The sequence below is a fragment of the Stenella coeruleoalba genome (genome assembly GCF_951394435.1).
Source record: "Stenella coeruleoalba genome assembly, chromosome: 5".
NCBI classification, from domain to species: Eukaryota; Metazoa; Chordata; class Mammalia; order Artiodactyla; family Delphinidae; genus Stenella; species Stenella coeruleoalba.
The window spans coordinates 96,363,219-96,381,571 of record NC_137150.1 but is presented as its reverse complement, the minus strand read 5'-3'; the positions used below and the strand labels follow the sequence as shown (position 1 = coordinate 96,381,571).

The window sequence follows — 18,353 nt, the reverse complement described above, 5'->3', positions numbered from 1 at the left end:
TTCTTTGTAACGTCATGCCTCCTACTATAACATTAGATGTTTATAAAATGTTTGTTAGTTTGTTTTTCTGTAAGAGATAAGAAATTTCACAAAGACCTAACCTGAAGATATAATTACATGGAGAAACTTCAGCCTGAGGTCAAAGTTAGGGAAACGAGAGCCTGGCCTGATCCAGGTTTGTCCCAGGAGACCCATTTGCTCCTCAGGGGAATTTAGGGGTGTCGGTTAGCTACAGAGTGGATCTTGGATCTGGTTCTCCTAAAGCTGTCTTGGGTACAGGTTGACTCTTAAATGATAGCAGGACCAATACAGACCCACCCTTGGCCTAAGGCCAGCCCTGAAATCACCTCTGGAATGAATGACAAGGCCATTTACCAAGGCCTTGGAAAACGTGGTCCTTAAGCCACTCTAAGCTACCAAACATTTTCCATGATTACTTTAAAAGGTTATTTGTTCACATATTTTTCCAATTACTCTTTGGTCAGCACTTATGCCGAGCTTTTTGTGGTCCTGGAAAGGTAATTGATCCAAAAATTCTCTTTCAGAATTTATTTCCACTTACCCTTTGCCTGTAGGCAAGACTATATTTTCAAAGCCATATGCCAATAAAGACTACATTTCTTATTTTATTTTTAATTCCACTTAAATATTCCTTTAAATTATAATAAAAAGGGCAGCAAATACACTCCCCTTATTAATTACCTAACGTTGCACTATAAATTAGCCCAAAGCTTTGTGGCTTCAACAATGATAGCATTTGGAAGGAATGCTATTGTGGCTCAGGAAGGAACTTGGGAACAGCTGGGTTAGGTAGATACGATACAGAATCTCTCATAAGGTTGCAGTCATGATATTGTCCAGGGCTGCAGTCAGCTGAAGGCTTGACTGAGGTTGGAGGATGCACTTCCAAGATGGCTCACTCATATGGCTAGCAAATTTGTGCTGGCTATGGGCAGGATATCTCAGTCCCTCACCATGGGGACCTCTTCACAGGATTGCTTGAGTATTCTCATGACATGGCACCTGGCTTTCTCCAGATTTGGAGATTCAGGGAAAGAGCAAGGTGTGAAGTGAACTACAATGTCTTTCATGACCTACCCTCAGAAGTCACACATGTTCACTTCACTTCTTCTGTAGATAGGATACGGATGCACAGGCCAGCCACAATTCCATGTGTGAGGGGACTATACAAAGGGTAAATACATGAGGTGAAGGTCATTTTGAATTGTGTACTTCCACTTTTAATTTTTTTTGCACCATATCAAAATCAATTACATAAACTGTGTATTCACAGCTTAGTTATGAAGTTTGAGATTTTTCATGAACCATCTCAAAGGCCTTTTTGCATGTTTTATGAATATGGTGGTAATCCTTCCAGCCACTCACTTGAGGCATTCTAATTCTAACTCAGTGAAAGGCATCTGCCTAGACATGTGGTTCTTAACTTTCATTGGCTCTTAGACTTTTTGAGAATCTTAATATCTAAAGACCAGCAGCACCCCCCACCAATGTACATACCCACAAATGTGCTATTTTACATACAACTGGAAGACTTTTATGGACTCCTGTAGCTAAGAAAAAGAACTCTAACTTGCAAGCAACATACACAATGTTTTCAGCTGGCTGCCAAATATAAAGGTCACAGCTAATGTTCAACAAAAGGCTGATGCCCAATATTAGCTGAAAGACTGGCTAGTTAACAAGTCTATGTAAGTCAAAATAACAGAGGACTTTCATGTGAAGTATCAAATTCACCTTTTGTTTCACAGTGGTATTTTTCTTAATTGACCTGGTAAAGTAAACTGTTCATACTTTACAGTGGGCTATCTTGAGTTTGGGTTACACTTAACAGACGCTTCAGGCTAATATTAGGCATTAACTTTAATATACATATACACAAACAGAATGACTCACTAATGTCTCATAATGTCACCCAAACCTTCCAGAGTTAAACATTACTCACCACCAAACAAGGTTAGTTAATGGTGAATGCTGTTCATGCTTCAGCTAGCAATGCAAAAAAAATGGTTTCTAGGGCTTCCCTGGTGGTGCAGTGGTTGAGAGTCCGCCTGCCGATGCAGGGCACATGGGTTCGTGCCCGGGTCCGGGAGGATCCCACATGCCGCGGAGCGGCTAGGCCTGTGAGCCATGGCCGCTGAGCGTGTGTCCGGAGCCTGTGCTCCGCAACGGGAGAGGCCACAACAGTGAGAGGCCCAAGTGCCACAAGGGAAAAAAAAAAATGGTTTCTAAGTATAAAGCCAGACAGAAGTTCATCACAAGAACTAGAGCTCTCACTGTCTGAAGCTAAACATTTTCTACAGTCATGTGTCATATGCTGAACAAATGAAAAGCACAGGTTCTCCAAATTTATAGAATTATAGTAAGTTAGCTAATTTCCTCTCAGCCACTTTCTTTGAATTAGTGCCCTAGTGCTTGGTACTGGTTATATAAACAGATCAGTTTCTATAACTGTGTATTTCTCCATACACAGTTAATCTCATCAGAATCATCAGTGACAGTGTTTAACATTCAGATGATCAGACCTACTAAATTGGAATCTGGTGTGACTATAGTAAGGCTAGAGGGAGTGAAGGGCGGGGTTGGGGGAGGTAGAGCTCTGCATACTTAACAGATTCACTAAGTCACTGGTTTGCAAAACATGGCCCCAGCATCAACAATGATGAGAAATGTAAATTCTCTGGACCACTCCACCTCAGGTCTTGAATCAGAAACTCTAGGGATGGGGCCCAGCACGCTGAATGTTAACAAGATGATTCTGATGCTTGTTCAAGCTTAAGGACCACTGCACTCAGTGATTCCTTGCTCCTCAGTATAGTTTGAGAATGATCATCTCCAGGGTTGTTAAACAGCTGTATCTCGATAAAACAAAACTCATGGGTTTCTTTTCCTATTCCCATCTAAATATCTTCTACAACCAGGCCTTGTGGATAGATGTAGGCTGCAAGTACCATAAAGGAAGAAGGGTAGATGGGAGAGAGACCTTAGAAAAAAGCAGATAAATGGAGTTACATGTTTCTCCATGTTGTTTGTTTAAAGAAACAAACAAACAGTCTCACAAAATGAGAACGTCCCTAGAAAGAGCCATCCCTAAAAGGATCTTGACTCCGCTAATGCTTATCTTTTAATGCCATTTAAATTATTTGATAACATAACTTACAGGAAGTTTATTTAGTGTTAACATCTGTGGTTCCTTTGTGGTCTATGAACCTCTGTCCATGAAAAGGAATGTTTGAAATGGATGTTCCTGGGACAACAGAAAAACCTTACAGATGACATGTGAGCCATGACTTTGGAAAACACTACAGTAAATACTTGTTGTCTTAATTTTCTGACATAAGTGAAAACAGATGCTTGGATTGAATGGCCAGTGAAGAACAAGTGTTATATAATGCAATTCTGCTAACAAATCTAGGGTCTCCTAAAACTGGATGGTGTTCTTTGTACACAGCTGGGAAAGGCACCTGAAAGTATTTGAGAAAGCACTGACGCATTGGTGAAAAACTGTGAAAGTGGGACTTCTTGCCAAGAGTATGTGGAGAAAGAATTTTGACTAACCTAGATATGAAGTATTGTTACTTCTTTAAGTGATTCAAGGATATTTTTTATTAGTTATTCTGGTGATTCAGTTGTTATATCAATATTTTAAATTTGAGTTACTGTTCCCCAAATAGGATAGTAAAAACAATCACTTGCTCTAGTGAAAGGCTGTTTATAAAGAGTTTTACAACTAGGTTGTTCTGCATTAAGAACAAAACTCTAAATCACACTAATACCAGTATGTTAATCAATCAAAAATGAATGGTGAGTCACACCACATTTAATCCATTCTAGGACTTTCATCTATTTCATATTTATGTTTTTGATTTGTATTACAAGGAGAACAAATACGACAATGCAGCATGGCACATACATGTGTAAGCACATAAGCCTGGATCTGGAAATGTGATTTTATATATCTGTATGTATGTATATATATATATATATATATATATATGTATATGTATATGAAACACCACCACTGTGATCCAGTTGCAAATTAGAGGATCACATTTCATGGGGACAGTTGACACAGAAACTCAGTTTCATGGAAATGTTGGCTACAAATCAAATGAAGAGAAACATGGCATTCACACTTAAAAGCCAACTCGAGCCACCGGAAAAGGCAAAGGTCTCTGCAAGTTCTTGAAAATATCAAACACCGACAGCTACCCTGGAACAAAAATCCAGGAACAAATAAAAAAATGACCTTACAAAACACTATGATATCTTGCCTTTATCATGCATATGTTGTTGCCATAATTCATGGGACATGCTAACTTATGCCGTATTTAAAACCATTTAAGAATGAACTCTGGTGTTAATATACGGTATGGTTTGTCTCATCTGGTATGCACAGAGCTTATCAAATTAATGTAAATTTGTGCTTTTTGTAGGCTTGCTGATGCCAAGATAAATGATCAGGAAACCATGATATTTTCAATCAAGTGGAATGTTTAGCATGACATAGAAACACCCTTTCCTGCCTTGAAAAAATATACAAAGTGTGCATTGTCTTCTTAAGGGCTGATGCCTGCTGAATCCAAACGGATGAAGAGTCAACTGTGAGGTGAGGTCTAGGGCCAAAGTGGCCAATGGCAGAGGTTGGGGGTGGAAGCCAGAAGAATGGTCTGAGGACTCATGGTGTTGAGAGAAGAGGGAAAGAGGAAAGGAGGGAATTCAAGAGGAAAGAGAGAGAGAAGGAGACTGAAGGGAAAGAAGGATTACGAACAAAAAGAGGGAGGACAGAAAAAAAACAGAGTTCTCATTAGGGACTGATCAGTCATCTGATCAGACCAACGCAGTACCTGAGAGTTGACCAACAGACCAGGCATCCAGGAGAAAATCAAATCACACAGAACCACATCCCAAGCGTATGTGGAGGAAAAAATGACCAAGGACCATGATTTGTGCTCCCAATTCTTCCACAATAAAAGGTAAATCTTCTCTGAGCAAAAGCTTCCAAACCCCTGCGGGAGAGTTGGCCGGGGGAACAGGAGCTGCTGGTGGCAAGAATTATGTTTAAAAACCCAGAGCGTGGGGGCTTCCCTGGTGGCACAGTGGTTGAGAGTCCGCCTGCCGATGCAGGGGACACGGGTTCGGGCTCCGGTCCAGGAAGATCCCACATGCCGCGGAGCGGTTGGGCCCGTGAGCCACGGCCGCTGAGCCTGCGCGTCTGGAGCCTGTGCTCTGCAACTAGAGAGGCCACGACAGTGAGAGGCCCACGTACCACAAAAAAAACAAAAGAAAAAACAAAAAAACAAAAAAACCCCACAGCGCCGTGGCTCCCGCCTTCAGGCCCTGGGTCACTGTGAGGCTGACACCCCACACGCCCAGACACATGAGACTCTGACTTCCAGCAACAGAGCATTCTTTTAGCTCAGCCTCTTCTCAGGAAATGTCCAGGAGACAAGGGTGTCCAGATCCTTCTTTAGCTGCCAGGGCAGGTGAAGAGTTTTCAAAATTGTGGCTGGCCTTCCACATCTCCTCTTACTTAGGTTAAGAAAATTACTACCAAAAAACCCATTAAAGTCACCCTAGTATTATTATTTATTAGTGGAAGCTAAAAAGAGAACTGGTATTTTTATTATTCCCTTTTTTCAGGGAAGCAGATCTGATGTTCAGAGAGATCAGGTCACTTGCCAGGCTCACAATGACTCCAATACTTTACCCGCTAGCCCCTATTGCTATTTCCCAATATTTATCCTCCCAATTCATAACAAAACTACAGTTTAGGGTAAACCTCAATGGCAGAACATGGCCAGCATCACTTTCCTTCTAATTCTAGTAAAAGTATGAGTAATTAGAGTATTATTCTATGACAGCAGGATCATTGGGGTATTTAAAGAGGATGAGCCATGGGCTTCCCTGGTGACGCAGTGGTTGAGAGTCTGCCTGCCGATGCAGGGGACATGGGTTCGTGCCCCGGTCCGGGAAGATCCCACATGCCACGGAGCGGCTGGGCCCATGAGCCATGGCCGCTGAGCCTGCGCGTCCGGAGCCTGTGCTCCGCAACGGGAGAGGCCACAACAGTGAGAGGCCAGCGCACCGCAAAAAGGAAAAAATGGGCCCTTCTTCAGATCATCTGATACCTGATCCCAAACTTACTGGATAGAGATGCTTTAACTCCATCTGGGAACGTGAAGGGAGAAGGAAACTCTGTCCTGAATCCCTCACTGGCATATCTGTAACAGCACTGAATTCCAGAGTTCTCTGCCAGCATGACTTTGGCAGTCACCCCAATCCCCTCCTTCAATGACAGAATCTGCTGCTCTCAGAGAAGGAAGGCCTGTTAAGACTCGCATGCCCACACACGTGTGCACGGCGGACTCTCAGCAGGGTCCTTGGAAAACCAGAATGTTTTCTTATCAGCTAACAGATTGGAAAAATCAAAGGATGGCATTAAAGGAGGAAGGAAATCTGAAACTCCACTTTGGCATCTTGGAAGCAATGTACCCCCAGCTTCATCCTATCAGGGGTTCATTCTCCACTCAGAGAGATCTTTCATTTTATTGGAGACACAGCAGAATACACTTCAAAGATGTTTCAGATTATAAGTCATCCTACACGCTCATAAATTACCCTTAACGTAAAGCAGAAAGAAGATGGGCTGGAATGTATATGGTAACATGCACAATTAAAGGAACAATTTCCAAAGGCAATTCTCATAACCCGGACCTTTGGAATGGGGGACATTTATTCAATGTTTTCTCAACTCGTATTTTGCATTGACTGGGATCATAGGGTGCTTTTTCTTAACATATTACATAAATCCATTTTTTCTTCTTTATGTACATAGGTATCACTTAAAGCTAGTGCATGACAACACAATGGAATAGCTTAACTCCTGCAGATTTTAAGAAAATGATCTTTGTGTGGCCAACATATATTAGTTTTAAATAGAACTAATTTCAAACTCCTGAAAGCATGAAATGTCTAAATCATCCTTATAATCCTAATATGATGATTTTTAAAATTATTTTCTTTTTAAATTGTATTTCTTTTTAAAGTTAATTTTATTTTTTAAATTAAAATATTTAAGTATGTCACTCCCCCTCCACTGGTAACCACCAGTTTGTTCTCCATATCTGTGAGTCTGCTTCTTTCTTGTTATATCCACTAGTTTGTTGTATTTTTTAGATTCCACATATAAGTGATATCATATAGTATTTGCTTTTCTCTGTATGACTTATTTCACTTAGCATAATGTCCTCCAGGTCCATCCATGTTGCTGCAAATGGTAAATGCCATTCTTTTTTAACGGCTGAGTAGTATTCTACTGTGTGTGTGTGTGTGTGTGTGTGTGTGTGTGTGTACCAATAATATTAATGTGATGTTTTTTTTAAAGTTAATTGAATGACAGAATAAGCAAATGTAAGTCCAGTTCTGAAAAACAATCAGCCATAGCTTCTCAGATCTAACCTCTGAGATTTTGTAAAAGTAGACATTTGAACTTACGTTCTAACACCAAAAACAAATGTTAAGCTGAATTTTAAACATTTTCTTATTTTATTTGGCCTGAGAAGGAAGTTTAAAAGTTTTCCAAATAATGCTTCAAAATCCAGGAACAAAGTAGAACGAAAGAAAAATCACCTTTAAGTTTGTTTTAAAACTTAAATAATAAAATAATTCACTTGCAACTTTTAAATTTTACCCTGCACTCATCCAGAAAGATTTATGAAGCACTTACACATGCAAATTTTCAAAACCTGTAGATCAGTGGTCCTCAACTCTGGCCACATTAAAATCACCTGAGGAATTTTTAAACTCTCCCATCCCAGACCAATTAAATCATAACTGAGTAGAGGAGCAGAACAGTACTGATATTTTTGAAAACTTTGTTATTCTAATGCATGGGTTACAACTGCTGAGGATAGATATTATAGTATTTATACTCATAGCTAAACTTATTTTAAAAGTAAACACTGAGTTGCTATATCATAGGTAAAACTTAAGTTAGACCTCAATTTTCTCTAAAATTTCTAATATTTCTAAGTTAGACCTCAATTTTCTCTAAAATTAATTTCTAATCTGACTAGAAGGTGCTTGGACTGGGTGGATTTGGTCTGATTTTCTAGTGTATGGCTTTAGATGTATAGTCCTTGATTGGAGAACAATAATGAAACTTCTATGAAGGCATCACATCTCCTAGCTCCTTTCCAGAATTCCACAGGGAGGGATGTTAGCTGACTTCACACCCTGCTACACTGAGAAGGCCTAAAAACCTCAGACTAGCTTTAAGGCTCCCACATTTCTACCAAAATCACTGAGAATATAAGTCAGGGTTTTGTTAGATCAGGGAAACCTACAACACACTATACAAATCTCACTGTGGAAAGTTCTTGGTGGGGAACCCAAGCGAAAATTATGAGCAGTGGGGTGGGTAAGTCCTGATTCAGTCTTGCTGTCCACAGAACTTTTACAAAGTAGCCTGAGGCCTTGAAGTTTACCCTTCTCACCATGTACCTCCCAGGCCTTTGGGACACCCCAACACAAGAAGAGACTGTGGGCTATTCTCTATAGAAAATACTCGGTAGGGTATTCTAGTATTAACATTCTACAAGGTTCTGGGTGTCATATTAAGGATATATTTTGTGTACAACCTAAATTTTGTGTTTTGATTCCTAGGGCATATGGAAGAATTGTTGTTGTATTCATACCAAAAAGGAGCTGAAAGAAGCTCCTTTAGTTTAACAAGTTGTTGTCTCCATCATATCCACTGCTAGAAGTATACTTTCATCCTCCAAACAAAATTTTAATTCGACCTATAGCAACCCCTCCATATACTGGAAGAGCCACTCAGTGATGTTTCAGAAACACATTTTATGGAGACTGTATCATCACCTTCATAGGTGTTAATTGCTTAATATTTGTACATTTTGTCAAAGAGAACTTTCATTTTGTCTTACGTTTTCTCTTTTTAAGAGATGATGGCAGCTGAGTCTTACAAGGAAGGAAAAGCTTCTATTTTGGGGGCATTTACTTTGCATACTGCTCTACATGGGATTGACCACACTTGAGGAATCCAGGCATTGACTGGCCTTTTATATACAGAAAATAGGGTCCACACTGAGTGCTGAATATATACCTTGAGTCTTCGTAGTAGTGAGATATTTACCTCAATTCTCAGGGATTTCCTACAACAACTCCAACCATGGAGGCAGACAAATTGGTTAGTTTGCCTGCTGGGCATCTGCCACTAAAGGCTGAACTCTGTGAGAAGTAGATGGGGTGTTAATGCCCAAACCAGTATATTTTTCTGGAGTTAGATTTCCTGTATTAGTTCCACTATATCATTTACTAGCTGTGTGACTTCAAGCTGCCATTGGCCATTTTGTGGTGGGTAGACTCTAAGATAACCCCCAGTAATCCTCATCTCCCGTTATTGGGTAATCCTCTTGTGTGACAGGACCTGGAAGTTGCTTCTATCCAAGAGAATATGGCAAAGGTGATGGGTTGCCACTTCCATGATTAGGCTGTATTGTAATTTCCGTCTTGCCTGCAGACGCATCTGGGTTTGTACACCTTGATGAAGCAAGAGGCCATAATAGAGAAGCCCATGAGGCAAAGAAAAGAGGTGACCTCTGGGCAACAGCCAGTATGGAAATGAGGCCCTTAAACCAATGATCCTCAGGGAACTGAACTCTACCAATAGCCACAAGAACTTGAAAGGTGATCCTTTCCCAGTTGAGACTTCAGATGAGACCTGAACCTGGCCAACACCTTTGCTGCAGCCTTGTGAAAGACCATGAAGGGGACGACCCAACTAAGCCAGACTCAGACTCCTAACCCACAGAAACAGTGAAACAAAAAGTGTGTGATGCTTTAAGCTGCTAATTTTGTAGTAATTTATCATGCAGTAGTCGATAACATACTCTTTACGCTTAGTTCCTCATCTGTGAAATGGGGATAATAATATATATTCCATAGGCGTAAGGATAAAATGAGACAATGTATATAAACACTTAGCATTAAACAGCATGCCTGATACTTAGTAATATGGTTGTTGTAATAGTCTTTAAATGTTATTTTAACAGAATGTACGTATTTAAACCATTGTTTTTCTTTTTTTAGCATGTTCATTCTTTGGCTGATACTATTTATTTTTATATTTTTATTTTACTACTCTCGTAATGTCTCACATTAGATTATCCTATTAATTTTTTAATTTTACATTTATTCTTAGATCACTTTCATTAAGTTCATCTATTTACTTTCCATATTCTCCCTTGCTTTTATACCTGCTTTTATAAATGGCAATCAGGAATCAGGCAAAAGGGAAATCATTCTGAGGATGGTGACCCAGATAGAATAGTTGGTCACATTTGCTTAATGCCCCTCCCTTCATTAGACACCTCACTTTCGTCTTAGACAAATATTCTGTCAACACACATTAACCTATAAAAACATTTTAACTGTCTTTTCTATAATACAGTATCAATGAATTCGTCGATTCTCAAGTGCTACCCTGTGCCTCATTAACTTTTTTTTTAATATATTTATTTATTTATTTTTGGCTGCGTTGGGTCTTTGTTGCTGCACGCAGGTTTTCTCTAGTTGCAGTGAGCGGGAGCTACTCTCTGTTGAGGTGCACAGGTTTCTCATTGAGGTGGCTTCTCTTGTTGCGGAGCATGGGCTCTAGGCACACGGGCTTCAGTAGTTGTGGCACGTGGGCTCAGTAGTTGTGGCGCATGGGCTTAGTTGCCCCGCAGCATGTGGGATCTTCCCAGACCAGGACTCGAACCCATGTCCCCTGCACTGGCAGGCGGATTCTTAACCACTGCGCCACCAGGGAAGCCCCTGCCTCATTAACTTTTGAGAGCGAGAGATAGAGACTAAAATTCCTTAATATTTAGTATCTCAGCCTGATATAGCAGTCTATAAGACCAAACTAAACTAGTGAACGTGTAATTAGCACAGAGACACCTTATTTTTAAGCACTGGGTTCTAAACATGATAGTCTTAGCATCAAAAAACTATATTTGATCAACTTTTACATTCCTAATACAAGTTTCTTTTATCACAGGGGCTGGATCTCATTCAGTTTTACCTAGTAGACAGTGCTTGAATAGACAAACAAATCTATACAACTGCCAAGAAACTAGAGCTGTAGAAAATGCTAAAATAATTCCCCTGTGGTTTTCAGACTTGTTTGTTTTCTTTTAGCAGTGGAACCATTTTTTCCTAACGTACTCCTTAATACAGTCCCACCAATATATAAATGTATACTACTCAAATAAAAGCAGAAATCCACCCATCAGGGTTCTTTGCTCTCCCCACTATTCCTCCCCCAAACTCCTTGTTCTAAGATGGAAAAGACCCTCCCTGGCTCCTTACAGGTATTAACTACCCTCTGGAGAAAGGGACTGGGTCACTGGAGTGACACATTCTTGTTTTGTCAAAGTGAGGTTGGGAGTGCTCCGAGGAGAGTGAGAGCTAGACTCCAGGTGAGTGGCTGGAAAAGTTTAGAGTAAGACATGAGCCCTCTTCTCCAAAGACAATCTGCTACTTCTGCTTTGTAATCAATCTTGGGGAGTCAAGACAGATAGAGACAAGGAAGACACAGTCACATCCAGTGTGGACTCAGTCTTGGCTTTCCCTCTGGGTACTTTAACACCTGCTGAGCTCTGGCCCCTGGAAGTGGCCTGGGCTCTGGCCATGCAGCTACCCCTGTCGAGAAGGCCCTTCCACTACTCTCCTCCTTGCCCCAATGTATGTTTGTCTTCCAGGCTCCTACTTGGGTGCCTTATCCCCTCATAATTTTTGACCCCTCTAGTCTGGATTGGGCCCTTTCTGATTGTTCTCAAAGTTCTTTGTGCTTCAGCCAAATCAGAGGATGTTCTCACTCTAATGCAATTATTCCTTTACAACCCTGTCTTCTCCATCAACTGGTCAGGAAGACAAAACCTTGTCTTCCCAGCCTCAGTGCTCTGCATATACATGGAATACAGTTTGTTACTTGAACAAATTAACATATCTTTATGTAGAGCAAGGAACTGATATTACATAGAAATTAAAGGTATGGTCTTTTGCCACTTGCTGGCTGGATGACTTTGGGCAAACACTCTGAGGTACAATTTTATCCTCTGTAAATGGAGAGTAATAAAATACCTGCTTTACGAGAGAGAGGCATGGACATATATACACTACCAAATGTAAGGTAGATAGCTAGTGGGAAGCAGCCGCATAGCACAGGGAGACCAGCTCGGTGCTTTATGACCGCCTGGAGGGGTGGGATAGGGAGGGTGGGAGGGAGGGAGACGCAAGAGAGAAGAGATATGGGAACATATGTATATGTATAACTGATTCACTTTGTTATAGAGCAGAAACTAACACACCGTTGTAAAGCAATTATACTCTAATAAAGATGTAAAAAACAAAATACCTGCTTTATAGGGGAACTTCGAGCATTTAGTTAGTTTTCCACATTAAAAATATTTAGCCCTAAATTACCACAAACAATATGAGCTCAAATAATGTTATCTATAATAATAGTGATGAGTTATTGATAGCTATGGGAGTTACTGTTATTAACATCATCTGCCCTGTGATTTTTTTTCTCCTTGGAGTCAGAGATTTCTACCCTGTCAGGTAAGAACCTGAGGCCAAAAGCCAGCTACCTCTTCCCTCTGCACTAGCCAAGAGTCACGGCCAAGAGCCTCATTCCCTCGGGCCATCTGATCCCACTTGTATTGGAGATGCTCCTCTCTGGTTTTCCTCACACCTACATCAGGAGGACTGATAGAGCTGCCTAGAAATAGTAGCCTTTGCCTGCTAACTGACTGCACTTTTCCAAACACAGGAGTTTCTGCAGAGGTGTGTCAAGCCTCTCATGTCCCATTATACTACATACATATTGCTCTCTGTGGTTTTTATTTCTGCCTGTATGCCAGGGGAAAAAAAGTTCTATGGTTCCAAGAATAAAGAATCCTAGGGGTATCTGGAGCATAGGGGCTTTCAAGGATATAAAACAATGTGAGAATTCTTCAGAGCCTGTATTATGGTCTAATTCTCCTCCTGAAAAACAAGTTCAAGAGGATCTCTCCTGCAGGATCTGTGAGGCTTTATCAGTCCCCACAGAAAAGCTGATCCTAGGGCAAAGGTGCAGCTTTCCATAGAGAAAAGCAGTGTTTAAACTTGACAGTCAAACATTCGGTTGAGGAAGGTCGGGCTGGAAAACAGTAGAGTCCTTCTCTCATTGTCCTGCAGAGCAACACAGCTCCCTTGCCCCACCTTTCACCAAGAACATGCCACCTCATTTGCTACCCTCCCAGAGGTTTGTCAGATAGTCTGGACACAAGATCACATATTATTTGGTGTGCATATTTTTTTCGGTATTGATATACTTTTCTGCAACCCAATAAACATTTTTTCGAATACCTGTTATATGTCAGACCCTTTACTAAAAGTTTTGCAACTCTTACCTCATTTACTCCTAAAATACTGTAAGACGGTTATCATTATCCTCATTTTACAGATAAGAAAACTGAGGCTTAGCAAAGGTAAGTGATTTGCCAAAGAACATAGTCATCAAGGGGTAGGGAGGAGAAGAGGTCCATTAATAATACTCTCAGACTTTAAGCTTTTAAAAAGTAACAAAGACTCTTGCAGTATCTTATTTTCTATAACAAAGTATGTGGCTATGTATGCAAGTATGCATAAGACACGTAAGAAGTGATTTCTTATTTAAAAAGTAATTTCTTTTCCCTATAAATAGTCAGCTGTATTTATATTCATCAACTATACGCCACCTCCCCCCCCCCACACACACACGCAGCAGACAGGTTCTAGGGAAAATGTGAAGATTAGGATAATGTTTAAAATCTTTACAAGAAACCTTTTATTCAAGGGAAGGACAGCATTCACATGTACACTACAGAACTTAACTCCTAAGATTTGGGTCGGAACAGAGCAGAACACAGATATCCAGTCAGGAACCTGGGATCCAGTCCTGGTTCTGTCATCAATGTGGGAAAGTTACTAAATCTCCCTGTATTTGGGTGCCTCCATTTGTAAAATAAATGATTATACTGGTCAATGGTTCCCAAATATTGACATGTGATGAAGTTTTCATCAGTCTGTGGTAAAATGAGAAAAATAGAACAATGGACTTATTTGTATCAATTCATTTGTTTTATAAATCTGTTAAAATGGTTAGCTTTTATGAGCAATGGGGGCTTCCCTCCTTTGAACATTCTCACATGGCATAATTCAAGTATGTTCTCTATAATGGGACCCTGATATTAAAAAAATATATGTATTTTTATGGGTCCATAAATCCAAAGGTCTGGGAAACCCTAGCCTAGGTGATCACTAACATCCTTCCTAGCTCCAAAATTCTATACTCTTCTTGAATGACAAATGATATTTAACTAACTCTAAAGTAGGAAGGAAAAAGAAAAGAAAAAACCTTTTATCTCTTTTTTTTTCTTATTTATCTCAGTATTTCCCCAAATGTGAAAAATAAGCCCCTGGCAAGATATAATAGCTATTCCACTAGAAAAAGGACTCTTAGTCAAACGAGTTTGGGAAACAATGGGTTAAATAGGTGGGACAGTTTTCTTTACTGAGAAATTTTCAGAACCTGTCAAGTTCTAAAGTCTGTTGTGACCCCACCCCAGAACAGAAAAAAGCATGAATGCTCCCCAAGTAATTGATGGGAAGAAGATGCCTGCCCTAAACCCCTTTTGAGGACAGTACACCTATTCGTGGAATGCAGTTTGAAAAAAGCCAACTTCAGCTAAAAGAAAGTCCCTTGGTAGCTTCAATGATAAAGAAAAAACTTAGCATTAGAGACAAGGAGACTTGCCATTTATTTTATAATTATATTAATTTGATAGTTTTTTTTCAAATTACTGAACCTATGGATATTTTTTAAAATTACAAAAGAAACCTGGATGAAAATACTTCAGATTAAAGTGCAATGAACAAGACAAAAGTTCTGTGGCTGTTTTTGACAATGTTTTTTTTACCATAACAAATAAAGGAAAATTGTGTCAAGAGATTTGCATCTAGTGATTGCAACATGATAATTAAAGCATTTGGAATTTGCAGAAGTCTGCAGTCACAAAATTATGGCTCTCATCCCTACACAGTAAATACAAGGTAAAATAAAAACATTTGGAGGTATTAAGCCTGAGAAAAACTCCAGACTTTTCTCAGATGGTGGGTCCTTGTTAAATATTTTAGCAGTAGGAACAGTTAATTCTGAATGCTTGTGGCTCATGACTGATTTATTTAAACACTTTTACTACGATCAAGAAACAGAATACTTGATAGAAGAGAAAGATCTAGTAGTGTATATTTTATTTTATTTTGCAGAGTTATCGTAGAGTTGAAAAGGTTTACTCAGCCTTTTTTATTGCTTTTTATATCATCATGTGAAATATCAACTAGCCAAACCCTTCAGCTTTCACGCTCTGGATTCAAGTTTCACTTAATACACGGAAGAGAGAATGGTTTTCACTTGGGACAAGATGATCTTGGAGCAAACTACACAGAGGGAGGACCTAGCAGGATCTTTGGATATTCTGACCTGAACAATCTTTCTTTCCGACTCTATGCACAGCAGGGTTTTGACAAGCTCATGGCTCTGCATTGCCTCTGATATTTTCCATCATAACTGTATGAAAATTCCAGCCTGTTTTTCCTAATCCTGCTGACTACAGCAGTCTGCAACCATAAAAAGCCTTCACAGACCTGAAGTTGGCTTGGAAAAGTGCCTCTGCAAAGGAGCAAAAAACTACCTGCAACATTTATGTTCAAAGATAGGAGAGAGGTAAGCTCTTGTTTTGGTGCTGATGGGCTCAAGAGATTGTTTTTAGCGTCTAAATTAAGACAATTTCATTTTCTTCTGATGACATTTGTAAACAAAATACCAACACTAAAATGAGAGCAATTTAGCCAGGAAAAGGAGTGTCATGTCCAGCAGATCAAACCCTCTTCCAAATTCCACCAGAGAGAAGTGTCTATATATCAGCACATGACCGTTCTTTGTCGGTGTGCCCTGCCTAGAATCCTTCAGCCTCCAAGCTAACAGGTATGTGTGAGGTTTACACAAAAGATTCTAGGTTTCAAATTAGCTTCTTTTAAACCTTCAGCTAGCACTGATTTAGTCTCTGAGGAGGGGGATAAAAACACCAAACAAGTCTTTTCAGCAGACTATATAATACCCATCTATACCATACAATTCAATATACAAATACTGTAGTTGAAGCTATACCATTCAAGCTACTGTGAACATCTGCTAAATCTAATAAGAAGTTGGTTTTCATCTTTTGCAATAAAGAGATCCAACTGAAAATTAAATAGAGGGGGGTGTGGGGAAGCAAAAGTTTAAGCTACTTCTCCACACATTTGAATTCTGACTCTCCGAGAAGAACTCTATTCCCCCCATCTGGCAAAGCAGATCACATTTAATACCAACATTTAAAAACTAGTATCTTTTAAACATTATTTTGAAAACACAAAACATCAGAGCTACTTGCCTTTTGGCAATTTCTGTGCATTTCCCAGGGCTAGTGCAATACTTCCACAGAAAAGTAGACACCCCAAGCTGGAGAGCATGTTGCATTTGCCACCTCACACGGGGAGTGATGCTGGTGGGAGTCCCGCAACCCTGGAGCTGCATTTAAATGGACTGTCTCTCGGTGACAGAGGAGGGCGGCTGCACTTAGCTATGCTGTGGGCTTACTCACAGGGGGTGGAGACAAAATGACATCACACCCTTTCCCACACACACATCAAAAAAAAAAAAAAAAAAAAAAACGCACAGCAGCAAAAACATATCATCACATTTCCTGCTAGGTTGTAACTGTCTGTCTCTTCTCTTCCCTCTATGATATAAAACTTGAAATTATGGTCAAACTATATTTATGAAAGAGAAAGTAGTTGGGCAATTTTGAAACATGTGATGAACTCTTTTTAAAAATCCAGAAAAGACATCTTTAAAACCTTTGGAACATTAAAAATATAAAATGAAACCTTATTCGGAAGGAAACTGTTTTTAATTATCTGGTAAACCAATCCAATTCTTCTTTCAAAGGGGAGTAAGCTCATAAAAATTCACTTTGAACCATTTGGAAGTTCCAATATCATGAGAAACTTTTAAGAGTAAGTCATTGGCTACACAGCTATTCATTATATATAATACACATGCATGCATACATAGATATACACACAGATATATATTGGGTTGGCCAAAATGTTCGTTTGGGTTTTTCCTGACTGATGTTACAGGAAAACCCGAACAAACTTTTTGGCCAACCCAATACATACGGATATTCTATAGATGTGGAGATATAGAGAAATCACTATCACTAATTGATCCCCAACTCTGGGACAGGCTCTGTAATAGTGTCTTTACCTACATTATTGCATTTTAATCCTCACAGTGACTACACAGGAGATCTTGTGTTATCTCTGTTTCACCAGTGAGAAAAAACTGAGCCTCAGAGAGGTTAAGAGTCCTGACCAAGCCAGTGTATTCTAATGGTTAATAATTTGGATGGGCTTTGGAGTAGAACTGGCTGGGTATAAACTTGGATGCTATGTGCCTTTGACAAATTTCTCCGTCTATATCTCATCAACACTGGTTACATTTAAGGGCTTGCTCCATGCCAGGCACTGATCTGATCAATTCACATCTACTCATATGTATTCCTTAAAATAACCTAGGAGACAGGCATTGCCATCACCCCCATTTTACACAGAAACTGGCCATGGGGAGGTTAAATGAAAAGCCCAAGGTCACGGTGCTAGTAAGCAACAGACCCGGCATTTTAATCAGACAATTTAAGCCCAGAGCTTCCACTCTTCATGACTACACTTTAAATTCAAAAATAGAGATGACAGTACCAATTTCACAAATTTGCTAGCAGGACTTTTGGACAGTACTTACCATAGTGCCTGGTACACAGGAAGCATATCATAAATGATAGTCAATGAAAACAACAAAAATAATGACAATAATAAATCCCCCAATTAAGCAGAACTATGATTCTAACCCAGGTACATCCACCTCCAAAGCCCATGTGTATCCTCTCTCCCTCTACATCACATGACCCCAAATACAGGCATTGCTGGAATGACTGGGTTAATAAAGCACTTTAAATGTTGTCATTTAAATCAACTCTTTGAAAATAGCTTATTTCATGCGGTTGCTGTAGCTGAACCAAAACAGTAAAAGGGAAATGGAATAATGGTGGTCCAATGAAATTCTAGTCAAAAAACTTACTAAAAGAAAAAAGACACACTGAAGAGATGGCCCCGTCTTCCAAATAAAGCGTGAGAAGGCA

The 18,353-nt window shown here is 39.7% G+C and overlaps 1 protein-coding gene across 1 annotated transcript in view; it reads right to left on the bottom strand.

Moving 5' to 3' along the window:
* ABI3BP (ABI family member 3 binding protein) overlaps window positions 1-16,871 on the bottom strand; it is a 258,261-nt gene extending 241,390 nt beyond the window's left edge. The window contains exon 1 of the mRNA XM_079921882.1: window positions 16,545-16,871. Within this exon, the coding sequence (XP_079778008.1) occupies window positions 16,545-16,623 (79 nt within the window). The 5' untranslated portion in view covers window positions 16,624-16,871. The remainder of the gene's footprint in view (window positions 1-16,544) is intronic.
* Window positions 16,872-18,353: the final 1,482 nt, after the last annotated feature.